Below are 14,257 nucleotides of genomic sequence, written 5' to 3'. Positions count from 1 at the left end.
CCCGCTTGACCCTATCCCCTCCTTTCTTCTCCAGACCATTTCCGGAGACATTCTCCCTTACCTCACCTCGCTCATCAACTCATCCTTGACCGCTGGCTACGTCCCTTCCGTCTTCAAGAGAGCGAGAGTTGCACCCCTTCTGAAAAAACCTACACTCGATCCCTCCGATGTCAACAACTACAGACCAGTATCCCTTCTTTCTTTTCTCTCCAAAACTCTTGAACGTGCCGTCCTTGACCAGCTCTCGTGCTATCTCTCTCAGAATGACCTTCTTGATCCAAATCAGTCAGGTTTCAAGACTAGTCATTCAACTGAAACTGCTCTTCTCTGTGTCACGGAGACGCTCCGCACTGCTAAAGCTAACTCTCTCTCCTCTGCTCTCATCCTTCTAGACCTATCGGCTGCCTTTGATACTGTGAACCATCAGATCCTCCTCTCCACCCTCTCCGAGTTGGGCATCTCCGGCGCGGCCCACGCTTGGATTGCGTCCTACCTGACAGGTCGCTCCTACCAGGTGGCGTGGCGAGAATCTGTCTCCGCACCAGGTGCTCTCACCACTGGTGTCCCCCAGGGCTCTGTTCTAGGCCCTCTCCTATTCTCGCTATACACCAAGTCACTTGGCTCTGTCATATCCTCACATGGTCTCTCCTATCATTGCTATGCAGACGACACACAATTAATCTTCTCCTTTCCCCCTTCTGATAAGCAGGTGGCGAATCGCATCTCTGCATGTCTGGCAGACATATCAGTGTGGATGACGGATCACCACCTCAAGCTGAACCTCGGCAAGACGGAGCTGCTCTTCCTCCCGGGGAAGCACTGCCCATTCCATGATCTCGCCATCACGGTTGACAACTCCATTGTGTCCTCCTCCCAGAGCGCTAAGAACCTTGGCGTGATCCTGGACAACACCCTGTCTTTCTCAACTAACATCAAGGCAGTGGCCCGTTCCTCTACAACATTCGCAGAGTACGACCCTGCCTCACACAGGAAGCGCCGCAGGTCCTAATCCAGGCACTTGTCATCTCCCGTCTGGATTACTGCAACTCGCTGTTGGCTGGGCTCCCTGCCTGTGCCATTAAACCCCTACAACTCATCCAGAACGCCGCAGCCCGTCTGGTGTTCAACCTTCCCAAGTTCTCTCACGTCACCCCGCTCCTCCGCTCTCTCCACTGGCTTCCAGTTGAAGCTCGCATCCGCTACAAGACCATGGTGCTTGCCTACGGAGCTGTGAGGGGAACGGCACCTCCGTACCTTCAGGCTCTGATCAGGCCCTACACCCAAACAAGGGCACTGCGTTCATCCACCTCTGGCCTGCTCACCTCCCTACCTCTGAGGAAGTACAGTTCCCGCTCAGCCCAGTCAAAACTGTTCGCTGCTCTGGCACCCCAATGGTGGAACCAACTCCCTCACGACGCCAGGTCAGCGGAGTCAATCACCACCTTGCGGAGACACCTGAAACCCCACCTCTTTAAGGAATACCAAGGATAGGATAAAGTAATCCTTCTAACCCCCCCCCCCTTAAAAGATTTAGATGCACTATTGTAAAGTGGTTGTTCCACTGGATATCATAAGGTGAATGCACCAATTTGTAAGTCGCTCTGGATAAGAGCGTCTGCTAAATGACTTAAATGTAAATGTAAATGTAAAAGCATATGTGTGTGGTGTGTTTGCATAATGTGAGTGTTTAATTGGCGTCTTGGTGAATTCACAATTTGTCCAAGATGTTGCGCTATGTGCAAATGAAACTGTTAATCATCTAATGTTGCTATGCTGAATGAAAAGAAGGCTGTGTAAAATAATGGTGCCTAACTGCTCATATAGCCTCTAATCTTTAAATGAACCAAGTGAATTTTGTACAAGCAATAATTTAAATCGATCAATGAAGTGCCAAGACAAAATGTGTTTCCTACTTTAGAGCAGGGGTGTCAAACTCATTCCATGGAGGGCCTAGTGTCTGTAGGTTTTTGTTTTTTCCTTTCAATTAAGACCTAGACAACTACTGTAGGTGAGGAGAGTAATTAGTGCCTTAATTCAGCAATCAAGTACAAGGAAGGAACGAAAACCCACAGACACCCGGCCCTCCGTGTAATGAGTTTGAAGTGTGCTTTAGAGTAAGGGCTGTCAAACCTGTCAGGAACTCAATTAGAGAATCAACCACACCTGAGTAAATTCTGAATTCCAAATCAACCCCTAGCCCCTACACCTACCACTTAGTCACTTATGGGCATTTGAAATTATCAGATAGGTTAAAGCAATATGTTAATTGCTTCACCTTGCCTTCTGATAGGTTGGATGCAATTGTGGCCATATTGCTTATCCCTATTCAATCTTTTCTGATTGACAAAAGTGTTTAGGCCAGAGTGTAGGATTTAGGGGTCAATTTGGAAATAGAAATGTAATGTAGTTCAGTGGCTGACAGCTGTCCTTAATTTCAAACGACATTAGAAGGGTCTGGGATTCCTTTAAAAGGAGCAACCAAAAGTCTGGCAAATATAGTAAAAGGGATATTCTGGTAGGACGTATGCCTACCATTAGTTCTGAACACTGGTGAGGTTTGAGGGCAAAATGGCCGTGTTGATTGGAATTGCTTTCAGGTATGTTTTTAAAAGTCTTGATTTAGTTGTTTACCCTTGTCCTTCAGGTGTATATGTCTAAAACATATATTATTTTTCCTTAAGAGTTTCTTGGCTTTGTTGCCTGCTATTTGGAGGGATAACGTGTTCTACATCAGAAGGTGAGTTCATTTCAAATAACAGCTACGTAGTTCCATAACCTTCAAAGGCTGGCATTTTTATATATTTTTTTTACCTAGGTGATTGGTCTCCTGCACTGGGTTCTAATGCAGCATGGCTCTATACAGGATCACTTGGGTCTCTAGGATATGGAAATTATAAGTCTCCAACAACTCAAATGAAAGCGCAACAGAAACATCCGTCCTCCATCCTGCGGAAGGAACTGGCTCCCATGTCCCAGCAAGTGAGAGATCAAGCTCAAATGCCCCAGAATCAACCAGCCAATGAACTTCAGAAGCAACTTACTGCCATGAAACAGCAAGTGTGGCATCCAGCTCCAATGCCCCTGCAGCAGAAGCAACCGACCGCCGTTCCCCAGCAAGTGTGGCATCGAGATCAAATGCCCGTACAGCAGAAGCAACCGACCGCCGTGCTCCAGCAAGTGTGGCATCCTGCTCTAATGCCCCTGCAGCAGAAGCAACCGACCGCCGTGCCCCATCTAGTGTGGAATCCAGCTCAAATGCCCCTGCAGCAGAAGCCATCGACCGCCGTGCCCCAGCAATTGTGGCATCAGGCTCAAATGCCCCTGCAGCTGAAGCCACCGACCGCCGTGCCCCAGCAAGTGTGGCATCCAGCTCCAATGCCCCTGCAGCAGAAGCAAGTGTGGCATCCAGCTCCAATGCCCCTGCAGCAGAAGCAACCGACCGCCGTTCCCCAGCAAGTGTGGCATCGAGCTCAAATGCCCGTACAGCAGAAGCAACCGACCGTCGTGCCCCAGCAAGCGTGGCATCCAGCTCAAATACCCCTGCAGCAGAAGCAACCGACCGCAGTGCCCCAGCAAGCGTGGCATCCAGCTCAAATGCCCGTGCAGCAGAAGCAACCTACCGCCGTGCCCCAGCAAGTGTGGCATCCTGCTCAGATGCCCATGCAGCAGAAGCAACCGACCGCCGTGCCCCAGCAAGCGTGGCATCCAGCTCAAATGCCCGTGCAGCAGAAGCAACCTACCGCCGTTCCCCAGCAAGTGTGTTATCCAGCTCAAATGCCCCTGCAGCAGAAGCAACCAGCCGCCGTGCCCCAGCAAGTATGGCATCCAGCTCAAATGCCCCTGCAGCTGAAGCAACCCCCCACTGAACCTCAGAAGGAACTGTCGTCTATGCCCCAGCAAGTGTGGTATCGAGCTAAAATGCTCCAGCAGCAAAATCATCTGGCTGCCATGCCACAGATGCCTCCTCTCATGTGGCATCCAGCTCAATTTCCTCAGCAGGAGCTGTCCGTCGAACCCCAGCAGGAGCTGGCGGTCGAACCCCAGCAAGTGGGGTATCCAGCTCAAATGCCCCTGCAGCTGATGCAACCCCCCACTGAACCTCAGAAGGAACTTTCGTCTATGCCCCAGCAAGTGTGGTATCGAGCTAAAACTCTCCAGCAGCAAAATCATCTGGCTGCCATGCCACAGATGCCTCTTCTCATCCGGCATCCAGCTCAATTTCCCCAGGAGCAGGAGCTGGCCGTCGAACCCCAGGAGCAGGAGCTGGCCGTCGAATCCCAGCAAGTTAGGTATCCAGCTCAAATGCTCCAGCAGCAACCAAACCCCATTCCTCAGCAAGAATGGCATGTAGCTCAAATGCCCCTGCAGCAGAAGCAACTGGCCACTGAACCGACCGCCATGCCCCAGCAAGTGTGGTATCGAGCTAAAATGCTCCAGCAGCAAAATCATCTGGCTGCCATGCCACAGAAGCAACAGGCCTTCATTCCCCAGCAGCCTCCGCTCGTGTGGCATCCAGCTCAATTTCCCCAGCAGCAGAAGGGCCTGGCCATCGAAACCCAGCAAGTTAGGTATCCAGCTCAAATGCTCCAGCAGCAACCGAACCACATCCCTGAGCAATTATGGCATGTAGCCCAAATGCCCCAGCAGCAACTGGTCCCAATGTCTCAGCAGAAGCACTACGAAAGCACTGAAGATGGCGCCTCTAGTAATTCTCAGTTCCAAATCAGTTCCAAATCACACTACGAGAATGGCAGAACTGTCTTCTCCCAAACCCACTACACTCATAGGGAGGCTATGCCTGTTGACAGTGGAAATGCTCCCAATGACAGTGATGTTGGCATATTTGAACCAAGCACATACCCACCACTAGTAAAGGATCCTACAAGGTAACATAACTTTAATTTGATCTTAACTTTGCTTTCTGAATTTGAAGTCCTTTGTACTAACCATGTATCTGCCAACAGGGAAATCTAATGGTGGCTTCATCCTTCAGCAGCTGATGGTGAGACTTTTATTGTCAAATTGATGACATATGATTCTGTTGCTGACACTGTTCTAATTTCTTTCAGGTTTCAGTCATGCTTTTGTTCTGACCAGGAAGTTATTGTTCTTGCTACTCTTGCATGATTGAATCAATAAACAATTTTACTTTCCAATATCTAGTGTCTTTGCAGTTGAGGGTACTCTTGTGCTTGCTGATTTTCAAACGGATGGTGTGGGTTACCAGTACAGTTGGCAGTAAAAGAGAATTTGGTTCAGTCTTCAAATAGCTAGTTTATACCTTTGCTACTGGTTGTTCAAATTCCAAGATTGGCTCTACATTAGTGTTGTCAAGTGGTGAAATGTCTGACCTTCATGTTCATACTTTTGTATGCTGACACCCCTTCAAATGACTTGATTTGGCTTTTCGGCCACCCGTTGTTGAAGCGTATAAAATCGAGCACAGTCATGCGATCTCCATATTCAAACGTTGGCATTAGAAGGGCCTTGATGAGCTCTCACTTTCAACGTGTTAGTCATAGGATTACGCTTTTCCAAGTCAGTTTGTCAAATTTCCACCCTGCTAAAGCATCCCCGGTCAAGTAAGTCTTAATGTGACAGGCCACACAATCACACAACAGGGCTGTAGCGTGTAGTCCTCGGTTTCAACACTTAGCGTTCCAAACTGCCTCTGGATGCACTGTTAGCACCAGAACTGTTCAGGTGCTTCATGAAGCGTGTTTTGATGAACAGCTGCACACAAGCCTACAATCAATATGTGCAATTCCACTTGTCTGTGGGGGTGGTGTAAAGCTCGGTGATATTGGACTCAAGCGCAATGGAAATGCCTTGTCTGGAGAGACTAATCACTCCATCTGGCAGGACAAATCTGGGTTTCACTTATGCCAGGAGAAAGCTACCTGCCCGACTGCATTGTGCCAACTTAAGTTTGTTGGTGGAATAATGGTCTGGGGCTGTTTAGGATGGTTTGGGCTGGCCCCTTAGTTCCAGTGAAGGGAAGTCTTAACGCTACAGCATACAATAACATTCTAGACAATGCTGTGCTTCCAACTTTGACAACAGTTTGGGGGAAGGACCTTTCCTGTTTCTGTGACAGTGCAAGGTCCCTGCAGAAACGGTTTGCGATGTGTGGAAGAATTTGACAGGCCTGGAAAGAGCCTTGAACTCATCCCTAACGAACACCTCTGGCATGAATTGGAATGCCGACTGCGAGCCAGGCCTAATCAACCAACATCAGTTTCTGACCTCCTACTGTTGTGGCTGAATGAGAGTCCCCACAGATGTTCAAACTAGTGGAACGCCTTCCCAGAAGAGTGAAGGCTTTTATAGCTGCAATTGGGGGGAGCCTACTCCATATTAATGCCCATGATTTTGAAATGAGATGTTCAACAAGCTGATGTCTAACTTTGGTCATGTAGTCCACTTTAGATGTAGATATGTAGGCATGCATTGTACACGGTGTTGAAAATCCAGACTTATTCTTCAACCTCAATCTGAGCCTTAGGGAGAGTACTAAGCTAAGATATGGAATAGTTTTAAACGTTCATACCATGATCAATTAGATGTATGAATTTTTGGGACACTTCAGGTATCAACATTTTATCACAATGTTTTGCTAAAATATGGAATTTTTATCTTTGTTACTATAGCCCACAAACACCTTGAATAATGCCTTTGTATAAATGGTAAAGTTTTGTAGTCTCTCCAATATCTATGTGTTGGCATATTTAACCCTTTATGTATCACATTTTGCCACATACTTTGTCGGAATCCAGATGGTGAGTAATATATGGAATTAAGTAGTAACCAAAACAAGTGTTAAACAAATCAAAATATGTTTGGTATTCTTCAGAGTAGCCACCCTTTGCCTTGACAGCTTTGCACACTCTTGGAATTCTCTCAACCAGCTTCATGAGGTAGTCACTTGGAATTTATTTCAATTAAAGAGTGACCCAGCACATTTTTTTTTAATGCCAGCTCAAGTGGGCTTTCCACTTTCCTTATTTAGTAAAGATGAAAACACATCACTCCGGACAGACAATTAAAAACTCATATAAATGTTGCAGCAGCCTAGGCTACTCCTAAACAGAGATCTGACATGCTGTATGGGATGACAAGATGATTTTTCAGTCTGACCATATAGGCTAATAATAATAGCTGTGTACAGTCTATGCGCCATGTACATCTGGTTAGGGTAAACAAATTGGTAACGTCATGTATTTATAGTCTATTTGTGTGTCTGGAGTAAATAGGATTAAATTTGGTTTACATTCATACTGGTGCTGGCCTGGCTGCCTATACGTTTTCAATCCAAAATGAGTAACTGGAATGAATCAACATAATAGTGATGACAGATGTGAGTTAATGTTTAATTAGGCTTACCGTTGCATAGCTCTGCATGATGCAAACAGGGCTGGCCCTCCCATTAGGCAAGATTATGCGGCCGTCATTTTGGCAATTGGCTGCCACCCTCCGGTGCCCCTGATCCGCTTCTAAACCGCCCTGCTGCAGTTCCCGCCCCCACCCGTTTTCCTCCTCTCCCGAAGTTCACTCTTACTATCTTTGGTAGCTATGGTGATTTATATGGGATTATCCAACTGAAACATTAATAAATTGGATTTTGCCAATTCAATTATTGTATTGTCTTTTTGTTTGTGAGACGAAGACGGTTGGTGATTAAAACAGTAGCCTAACCCATCCTGTTAACGTTAGCTAGCTCATACTAGTAGATATCATCAGCTAAAAGTAAGCTACAGAGATTTGAAACAAATCTGCTACCACGTTTAAGAGACAAAAATGAATGAAGCGAATAAAAAAAAAAGGAATGAGAAAAGAGGCACAATCTCTAAACCAAAGAAATTCGCTGCTGAAATTGATCAGTGTGCAGCTATGTCCATCAGCCGGTATAGAGAACGACAAGCCTCTGGGGACAGGCGTTCATTCGCCGAGAGGGACGAGCCCCCTTTCGCTGGTTCTAGCAGTGAAGAGGGCGAACCGGAGGAGCCATCCACTTCCACCAATGATGAGAGCTCACTGGGTGAACAAGAACGGGTGGCCACACCTCCAAACAATGCTGGCTGAGACCCTACTATCTTGGACCCTGACTCAGATTCGTCGCACCCCATCCCCGATGACAGTCTTGCTGCTGCTAAATCTGACTCCCAGACAAAAAACAAAATATATGAATGGATCTTTACGGGATATGTTAGTGCAGGCTGCGCCACATCAGGATAAGGAGGGGAATTTCCCAAGAGATGAGAACAACGAAAATGTTCGGGGGCCTACTACAATAGGATGATGGTGAACGGGGAGCGAGTGGAGAGACCATGGCCTGTCTATTCCAAGCAAAACGATGCAGCCTTCTGTCTTTGCTGCAAACTATTTTCACACTAGTGCAAATCTGCGCTGGTCAGGGATGGAACCAAGGACTGGAAAATTCTGTGCCACCGCCTCAGCTCGCATGAGAAGTCGCATGACCACCTAGATAGTTTCCAGAGGTGGAAGGAGCTGGAGATCAGGCTGCTGTACTGTACAAGCAAACTATCGATGTCCAAGACCAACGGGCTATTGATGGAGAGACTACCAACTGGCAGCAGCTGCTACAGAGGCTCATACACCTGATACTATTAATGGCCACCCAGAATATTGCGCTACGTGGGACCACCGACTGGCTGAGCAAGCCAAATAATGGGAACATTCTGAAGTTTGTGGAAATGCTGGGTATCTTTGATGGAATCATGAAGAAGCATGTAAGGAGAGTACAGCCCAAAGACACACGTGTGAACTACCTTGGTAAAAGAATACAGAACGAAATCATTGACATGCTGGCAGAAGAGTTCTAGCAGACAGTGTGCAGTGAGCTAAAAGCAGCCAGACATGTTTCTATAATTTTGGTCTGCACACCAGACAAGAGCAAAACAGATCAGATGACTACAGTGGTGCATTTTGTTTCAACCGAGGATGATGGGTCAGTGCGCACGAGAGAGCACTTCCTGGAGTTTAGTGAACTACTTGACGCAACGGGGCGAGCATGACAGAGTTGCTCATCTCCAAACTACAGAAACATGGCATCGCCATCATGAACATGAGAGGGCAGGGGTATGACAACGGGGCAAATATGCGGGGGAGGCACTGCGGAGTTCAAAAGAGAGTGCATAATATCAATACAAGGGAATTTTTTTCATGCCATGGAGCACGCACTCACTGAATCTGGTTCTCTCTGATGCATTATCGTGTTGCTTGTAGGCAGCTGAGTTTTTTAACACCATCCAAGAGATTTAGACATTTTTATCTGGAGCTACACACAGCTGTGACGTGCTGAAAGAGCACGTGAAAGATGGACTCCCCTCAGCACCATGAGATGGGAGAGCCCGGGTGGAGGCTGTGAAACCTGTGCAATACCAACTCGGGGAGAATTATGATGCCCTGTGCTAAAACAAGGTTGGAGGCAAACAGCATTGCCGCCAAGATGAACAAATTTGGCTTCATGAGCGCAGTGGTCGTTTGGTATGACACATTGTTCAAAGTGAAAATCACCAGAAAGAGTTTGCAGGTGGTGAGTTTGAACCTTTCACAAGCAGTGGCTCAACTGAACTCAACCAGGGTATTCCTCCAAGACTACCACTCCGATGCAGCTTTCGCTGGCGCATTAGCAAGCGCAAATGAGTTGGCAGAGGAGATGTGTATTGTGCCCTGTTTCCGAGTGCAGCCCATTGGCCGTCCCAGGAAGAAGAGGAGTCTGTTTGGCTACGAGGGAGAGGATGAGCCTGTGACTGACCCTCAGCAGAAATTCGAAGTACATTTCTTTAATCAGTTTCTTGATTCTGCTATTCAGTCCGTCAACGAGGGCTTTACGCAGCTCGAAGAGCACAGCAGTGTTTTCAGCATCCTGTACAACACCCCACCGTCAAGGACATGGACACTGTAGTGCTTACCAGGGACTCCGCAACACTCGAGAGGGCCCTTACGTACGGGGATTCCAGGGACATCGACACAAAAGAGCTGTGTAATGAGTTCAAAGGTTTGGATAGGAGGGGGGTAGGCAGTTTTTTGTCTTGCCTTGGGCAGCACAACGTCGAGGGCCGGCCCTGAATGCAAACATGCATTAAGCAAGCTCAGCCCTGTGAGTTCTGTTGTCTATCAGTTGTTGTCTCTTTGTCTGGGTCGTGGAACCCGACTCTTAGTCTAGACTAAATATAATGAATATGAACAAGTATAAGGTTGCTACAGTTTGACAGGGTTTTCAGCCCCCCAAGACCAGTTTTCTTCAGGAGTTTTTTAAACCCATTTGACTTGATTAGAAAAAACTGGTCACATCATAGCCCATATAAAACCCTTTTACAACTGATTAATCACTGTCATACCTTATAGGGTCAAGCGTTTTCCTGGTAATGTTAAGGTGACACCAGTCTGCTTGCAGTTGTCAGTTATCGTCAGGTATGTGGATGATCAGGGCTTTATTCAGGAACGTTTCTTGGGCTACTTTGTCTCAAGTGGGCGAGATGCGCAGTCTGTGTTTGACTTCGTGAATTCTGAGATGTCTGAGTTTAACTTCATGGAGAAACCCTTTGCTCAAACCTACGATGGCACAGATGTAATGGACTGTATCTGCTATTTGTATTTTCAGATAAATCCTCTACTAATCCCTGATTAAGAGATCTGGGGAAATGTACCAAAAAGAATTCTGTAGCATTGAAGGTCCCTAAGAACACAGTGTCCTCCATCGTTTATAAATGGAAGAAGTTTGGAACCTCCAAGACTATTCCTAGAGCTGGCCGCCGGGACAAACTGAGCAATCGGGGGAGAAGGGCCTTGGTCAGGGAGGTGACCAAGAACACGATTGTCACTCTGACAGAGCTCTATATTTCCTGTGGAGGTCCATCTCTGCAGTGCTCCACCAATCAGGGCTTTATGGTATAGTGGTGAGGTGGAAGCCTCTCCTCAGTAAAAGGCACATCACAGCCGGCTTGGACTTTGCCAAAAAAGACTCTAAAACCACGAGAACAAGATTCTCTGGTCTGATTAAACCAAGATTGAACTCTTTGGCTTGAATGCCAAGCGTCACGTCTGGAGGAAACCTGGCACCATTGAGTGGCCCAGCCATAGCCCGGACTTGAACCCGATCAAACATCTCTCGAGAGACCTGAAAATAGCTGTGCAGCAACGCTCCACATCCAACCTGACAGAGCTTGAGAGGATCTGCAGAGAGGAATGGTACAAACTTTCATTAGTAAATCATTATTATAACGCAAATGAAACCTAGAGTTCGGTTTATATAGCCATGGGGGAATGAAAAAAGTTGTGTATGTATTTGGTTGTGAAGATCTTAGAATATATGTAAAAAAAAAGACTCAATAAAAAATAAAAAAAGGAATACTAAAATAGCCAATGTATCGTCATGTTGTATACATCATAACCCGAGGGGGGTCGAAATTGTTGTTCAAATGTTGCATGTACAGTTTTTAGTATCTACATATTGTGTTATATGTTAGAATGTCTAATTAACAACTATATTGTATACATTAATAATATTGTTTTGTCAGAAATATATAAATATAATGATAAATATCATCTCTTCAGTGGGTCATATGATTGAGTGAAGTCTGGCCCAGGAGTGTGAAGGTGAACGGAAAGGCTCTGGAGCAACGAACCACCCTTGCTGTCTCTGACTGGCCGGTTCCCCTCTCTCCATTGGGATTATCTGCCTCTAACCCTATTACAGGGGCTGAGTCACTGACTTACTGGTGCTCTTCCATGCCGTCCCTAGGAGGGGTGCGTCACTTGAGTGGGTTGAGTCACTGACGTGATCTTCCTGTCTGGGTTGGCGCCCCCCCTTGGGTTGTGCCGTGGCGGAGATCTTTGTGGGCTATACTCGACCTTGTCTCAGGATGGTAAGTTGGTGGTTGAAGATATCCCTCTAGTGGTGTGGGGGCTGTGCTTTGGCAAAGTGGGTGGGGTTATATCCTGCCTGTTTGGCCCTGTCCGGGGGTATCATCGGATGGGGCCACAGTGTCTCCTGACTCCTCCTGTCTCAGCCTCCAGTATTTATGCTGCAGTAGTTTATGTGTCGGGGTGCTAGGGTCAGTCTGTTATATCTGGAGTATTTCTCCTGTCTTATCCGGTGTCCTGTGTGAATTTAAGTATGCTCTCTCTAATTCTCTCTTTCTTTCTTTCTTTCTTTCTTTCTTTCTTTCTTTCTTTCATTCTTTCTTTCTTTCTTTCTTTCTTTCTCTCTCTCTCTCAGAGGGCCTGAGCCCTAGGACCATGCCTCAGGACTACCTGGCATGATGACTCCTTGCTGTCCCCAGTCCACCTGGCCGTGCTGCTGCTCCAGTTTCAACTGTTCTGCATGCGGCTATGGAACCCTGACCTCTTCACCGGACATGCTACCTGTCCCAGACTTGCTATTCTCAACTCTCTAGAGACAGCAGGAACGGTAGAGATACTCTTAATGATCGGCTCTGAAAAGCCAACTGACATTTACTCCTGAGGTGCTGACTTGTTGCACCCTCAACAACTACTGTGATTATTATTATTTGACCATGCTGGTCATTTATGAACATTTGAACATCTTGGCCATGTTCTGTTATAATCTCCACCCGGCACAGCCAGAAGAGGACTGGTCACCCCTCATAGCCTGGTTCCTCTCTAGGTTTCTTCCTAGGTTTTGGCCTTTCTAGGGAGTTTTTCCTAGACACTGTGCTTCTACACCTGCATTGCTCGTTGTTTGGGGTTTTAGGCTGGGTTTCTGTATAGCACTTTGAGATATCAGCTGATGTAAAATACATTTGATTTGATGACAAAGTTTTACCTGCACCTGTATGCAGACGATACAGTTGTGTGCTCTATCGCCCGCCCTGTTGATCATGCTCTATCTGAACTACGTTACACTTTCATTATTTTATTTTACGAGTCAGAGTTATCATACACAGTGTCAGGGATTGGAATACTCTCAAAGCTTCTCTAAACATTGATGTTTTGGTGTCTCTAGGTTAATTCAGACTGCTGAATGAGGCCTGTTACAACTTACTATTATTAAAGAATTCGTACCTTTAATAAAATACGAAACACTTGACGAAACAACAAAACCGACAAACGAACAGTCCTGTAAGGTGAACACACAAAACAGAAAACAACCACCCACAAACACAGGTGGGAACAGGCTACCTAAGTATGGTTCTCAATCAGAGACAACGATAGACAGCTGCCTCTGATTGGGAACCATACCAGGCCAAACACATAGAAATACAAAACAAGGACAACATAGAACACCAGACATAGAATGCCCACCCAACCTCACACCCTGACCAACCAAAATAGAGACATAAAAAGGATCTCTACGGTCAGGGCGTGACACCATGTGTTCCCAGGTACATATTTGGGAGCCCATATTCATTCAGGATGTAAGGCTTACTAGTTATGCCAAATGTTAGGAAAACTTGGTTGTTGTAACAAAACAAAAAACAAAACAAATCTTTTCACATACGTTTTATTTGGGTCTTTTTAATTTACTACGTTGATTGGCTCCAGCCCTTGGAAGCTCGGTGCATGTACAAAGAAGAATAACACAATTCAACAATTGATGGATGGTGACTAAAATAATGACATTGCCAGTAGTCATGTTAAGGTTTTCAAGGTTTTATTGGTGGAGTTGATGGATTTGCATGTGGCTGTGCATTATATGGTGCCTGCATAGGAAAGAGGATCTGATCATGCCCTATTGGTATTCTTGATCAAGTCTTGATCCAAAAAGACACACAACTGTTATGGGGTTAATTCCACATATGCTACATTGCTTGGTAGTGTATTATCATGGTATGAGACAACATAAATAATACAATTTAAGTAAAGTAAAAATAAACAATATTATCCTAAATTGAGAGATGAATAAAAAATGTGTTGTCACATCAACATCATCAAAACTCTTTCACAATGTACCTGTTTTCAGTATAGAACGACATGTTTACAGATTATATTGTTCAAGGTTTGAAATGAACACAATGAGAAGTGATTTTGTAACAACAGTTTTGAATGGGTAATTGTATCAAATATATATCATTGTATGTTTGAATTAGCGCTCATATAAACTGTTTTCATCACTGCCTTGTAAACCCATTCTTGTAATTTGGAGCTACTGAACGTGATTGTCTGGGGCTGCTGTACAGATTTGAGCACTTGCCAAGATGTTGACATTTCTGGGTATGTCTCACCTGTAACATGATAATAGTAAAGATTAGGATGGTAATAATAATATTGT

At 45.9% G+C, this 14,257-nt stretch overlaps 1 protein-coding gene across 2 annotated transcripts; it reads left to right on the top strand.

Annotated features, from left to right (window-relative positions):
* The first annotated feature begins 2,508 nt into the window (after positions 1-2,508).
* LOC129839672 (involucrin-like) lies at positions 2,509-5,155 on the top strand. 2 transcript variants are annotated; one of them, XM_055907220.1, is made up of 5 exons: positions 2,509-2,597; positions 2,682-2,737; positions 2,864-4,886; positions 4,965-5,002; positions 5,070-5,155. In XM_055907220.1, the coding sequence occupies exons 1-4, from the start codon at positions 2,569-2,571 to the stop codon at positions 4,972-4,974; spliced, it is 2,118 nt and encodes a 705-aa protein (XP_055763195.1). In that variant the 5' UTR covers positions 2,509-2,568; the 3' UTR covers positions 4,975-5,002; positions 5,070-5,155. The 2 variants fall into 2 exon arrangements, with proteins under 2 accessions (XP_055763195.1, XP_055763193.1); XM_055907218.1 differs by having other exon boundaries at positions 2,816-4,886.
* Positions 5,156-14,257: the final 9,102 nt, after the last annotated feature.

The sequence above is a fragment of the Salvelinus fontinalis genome, chromosome 40 (assembly GCF_029448725.1).
Source record: "Salvelinus fontinalis isolate EN_2023a chromosome 40, ASM2944872v1, whole genome shotgun sequence".
NCBI classification, from domain to species: Eukaryota; Metazoa; Chordata; class Actinopteri; order Salmoniformes; family Salmonidae; genus Salvelinus; species Salvelinus fontinalis.
The sequence above is the reverse complement of the archived record's forward strand: the minus strand, read 5'-3'. Positions and strand labels throughout refer to the sequence as shown.

Excerpts from the sequence above, each read along its gene's own strand:
- LOC129839672 (XM_055907218.1), top strand. The coding sequence starts at position 2,569 with ATGGCCGTGTTGATTGGAATTGCTTTCAG. Across the intron at positions 2,598-2,681 it reads TTGATTGGAATTGCTTTCAG|AGTTTCTTGGCTTTGTTGCC; the intron begins GTATGTTTTTAA and ends TTTTTCCTTAAG. Across the intron at positions 2,738-2,815 it reads AACGTGTTCTACATCAGAAG|GTGATTGGTCTCCTGCACTG; the intron begins GTGAGTTCATTT and ends TTTTTTACCTAG.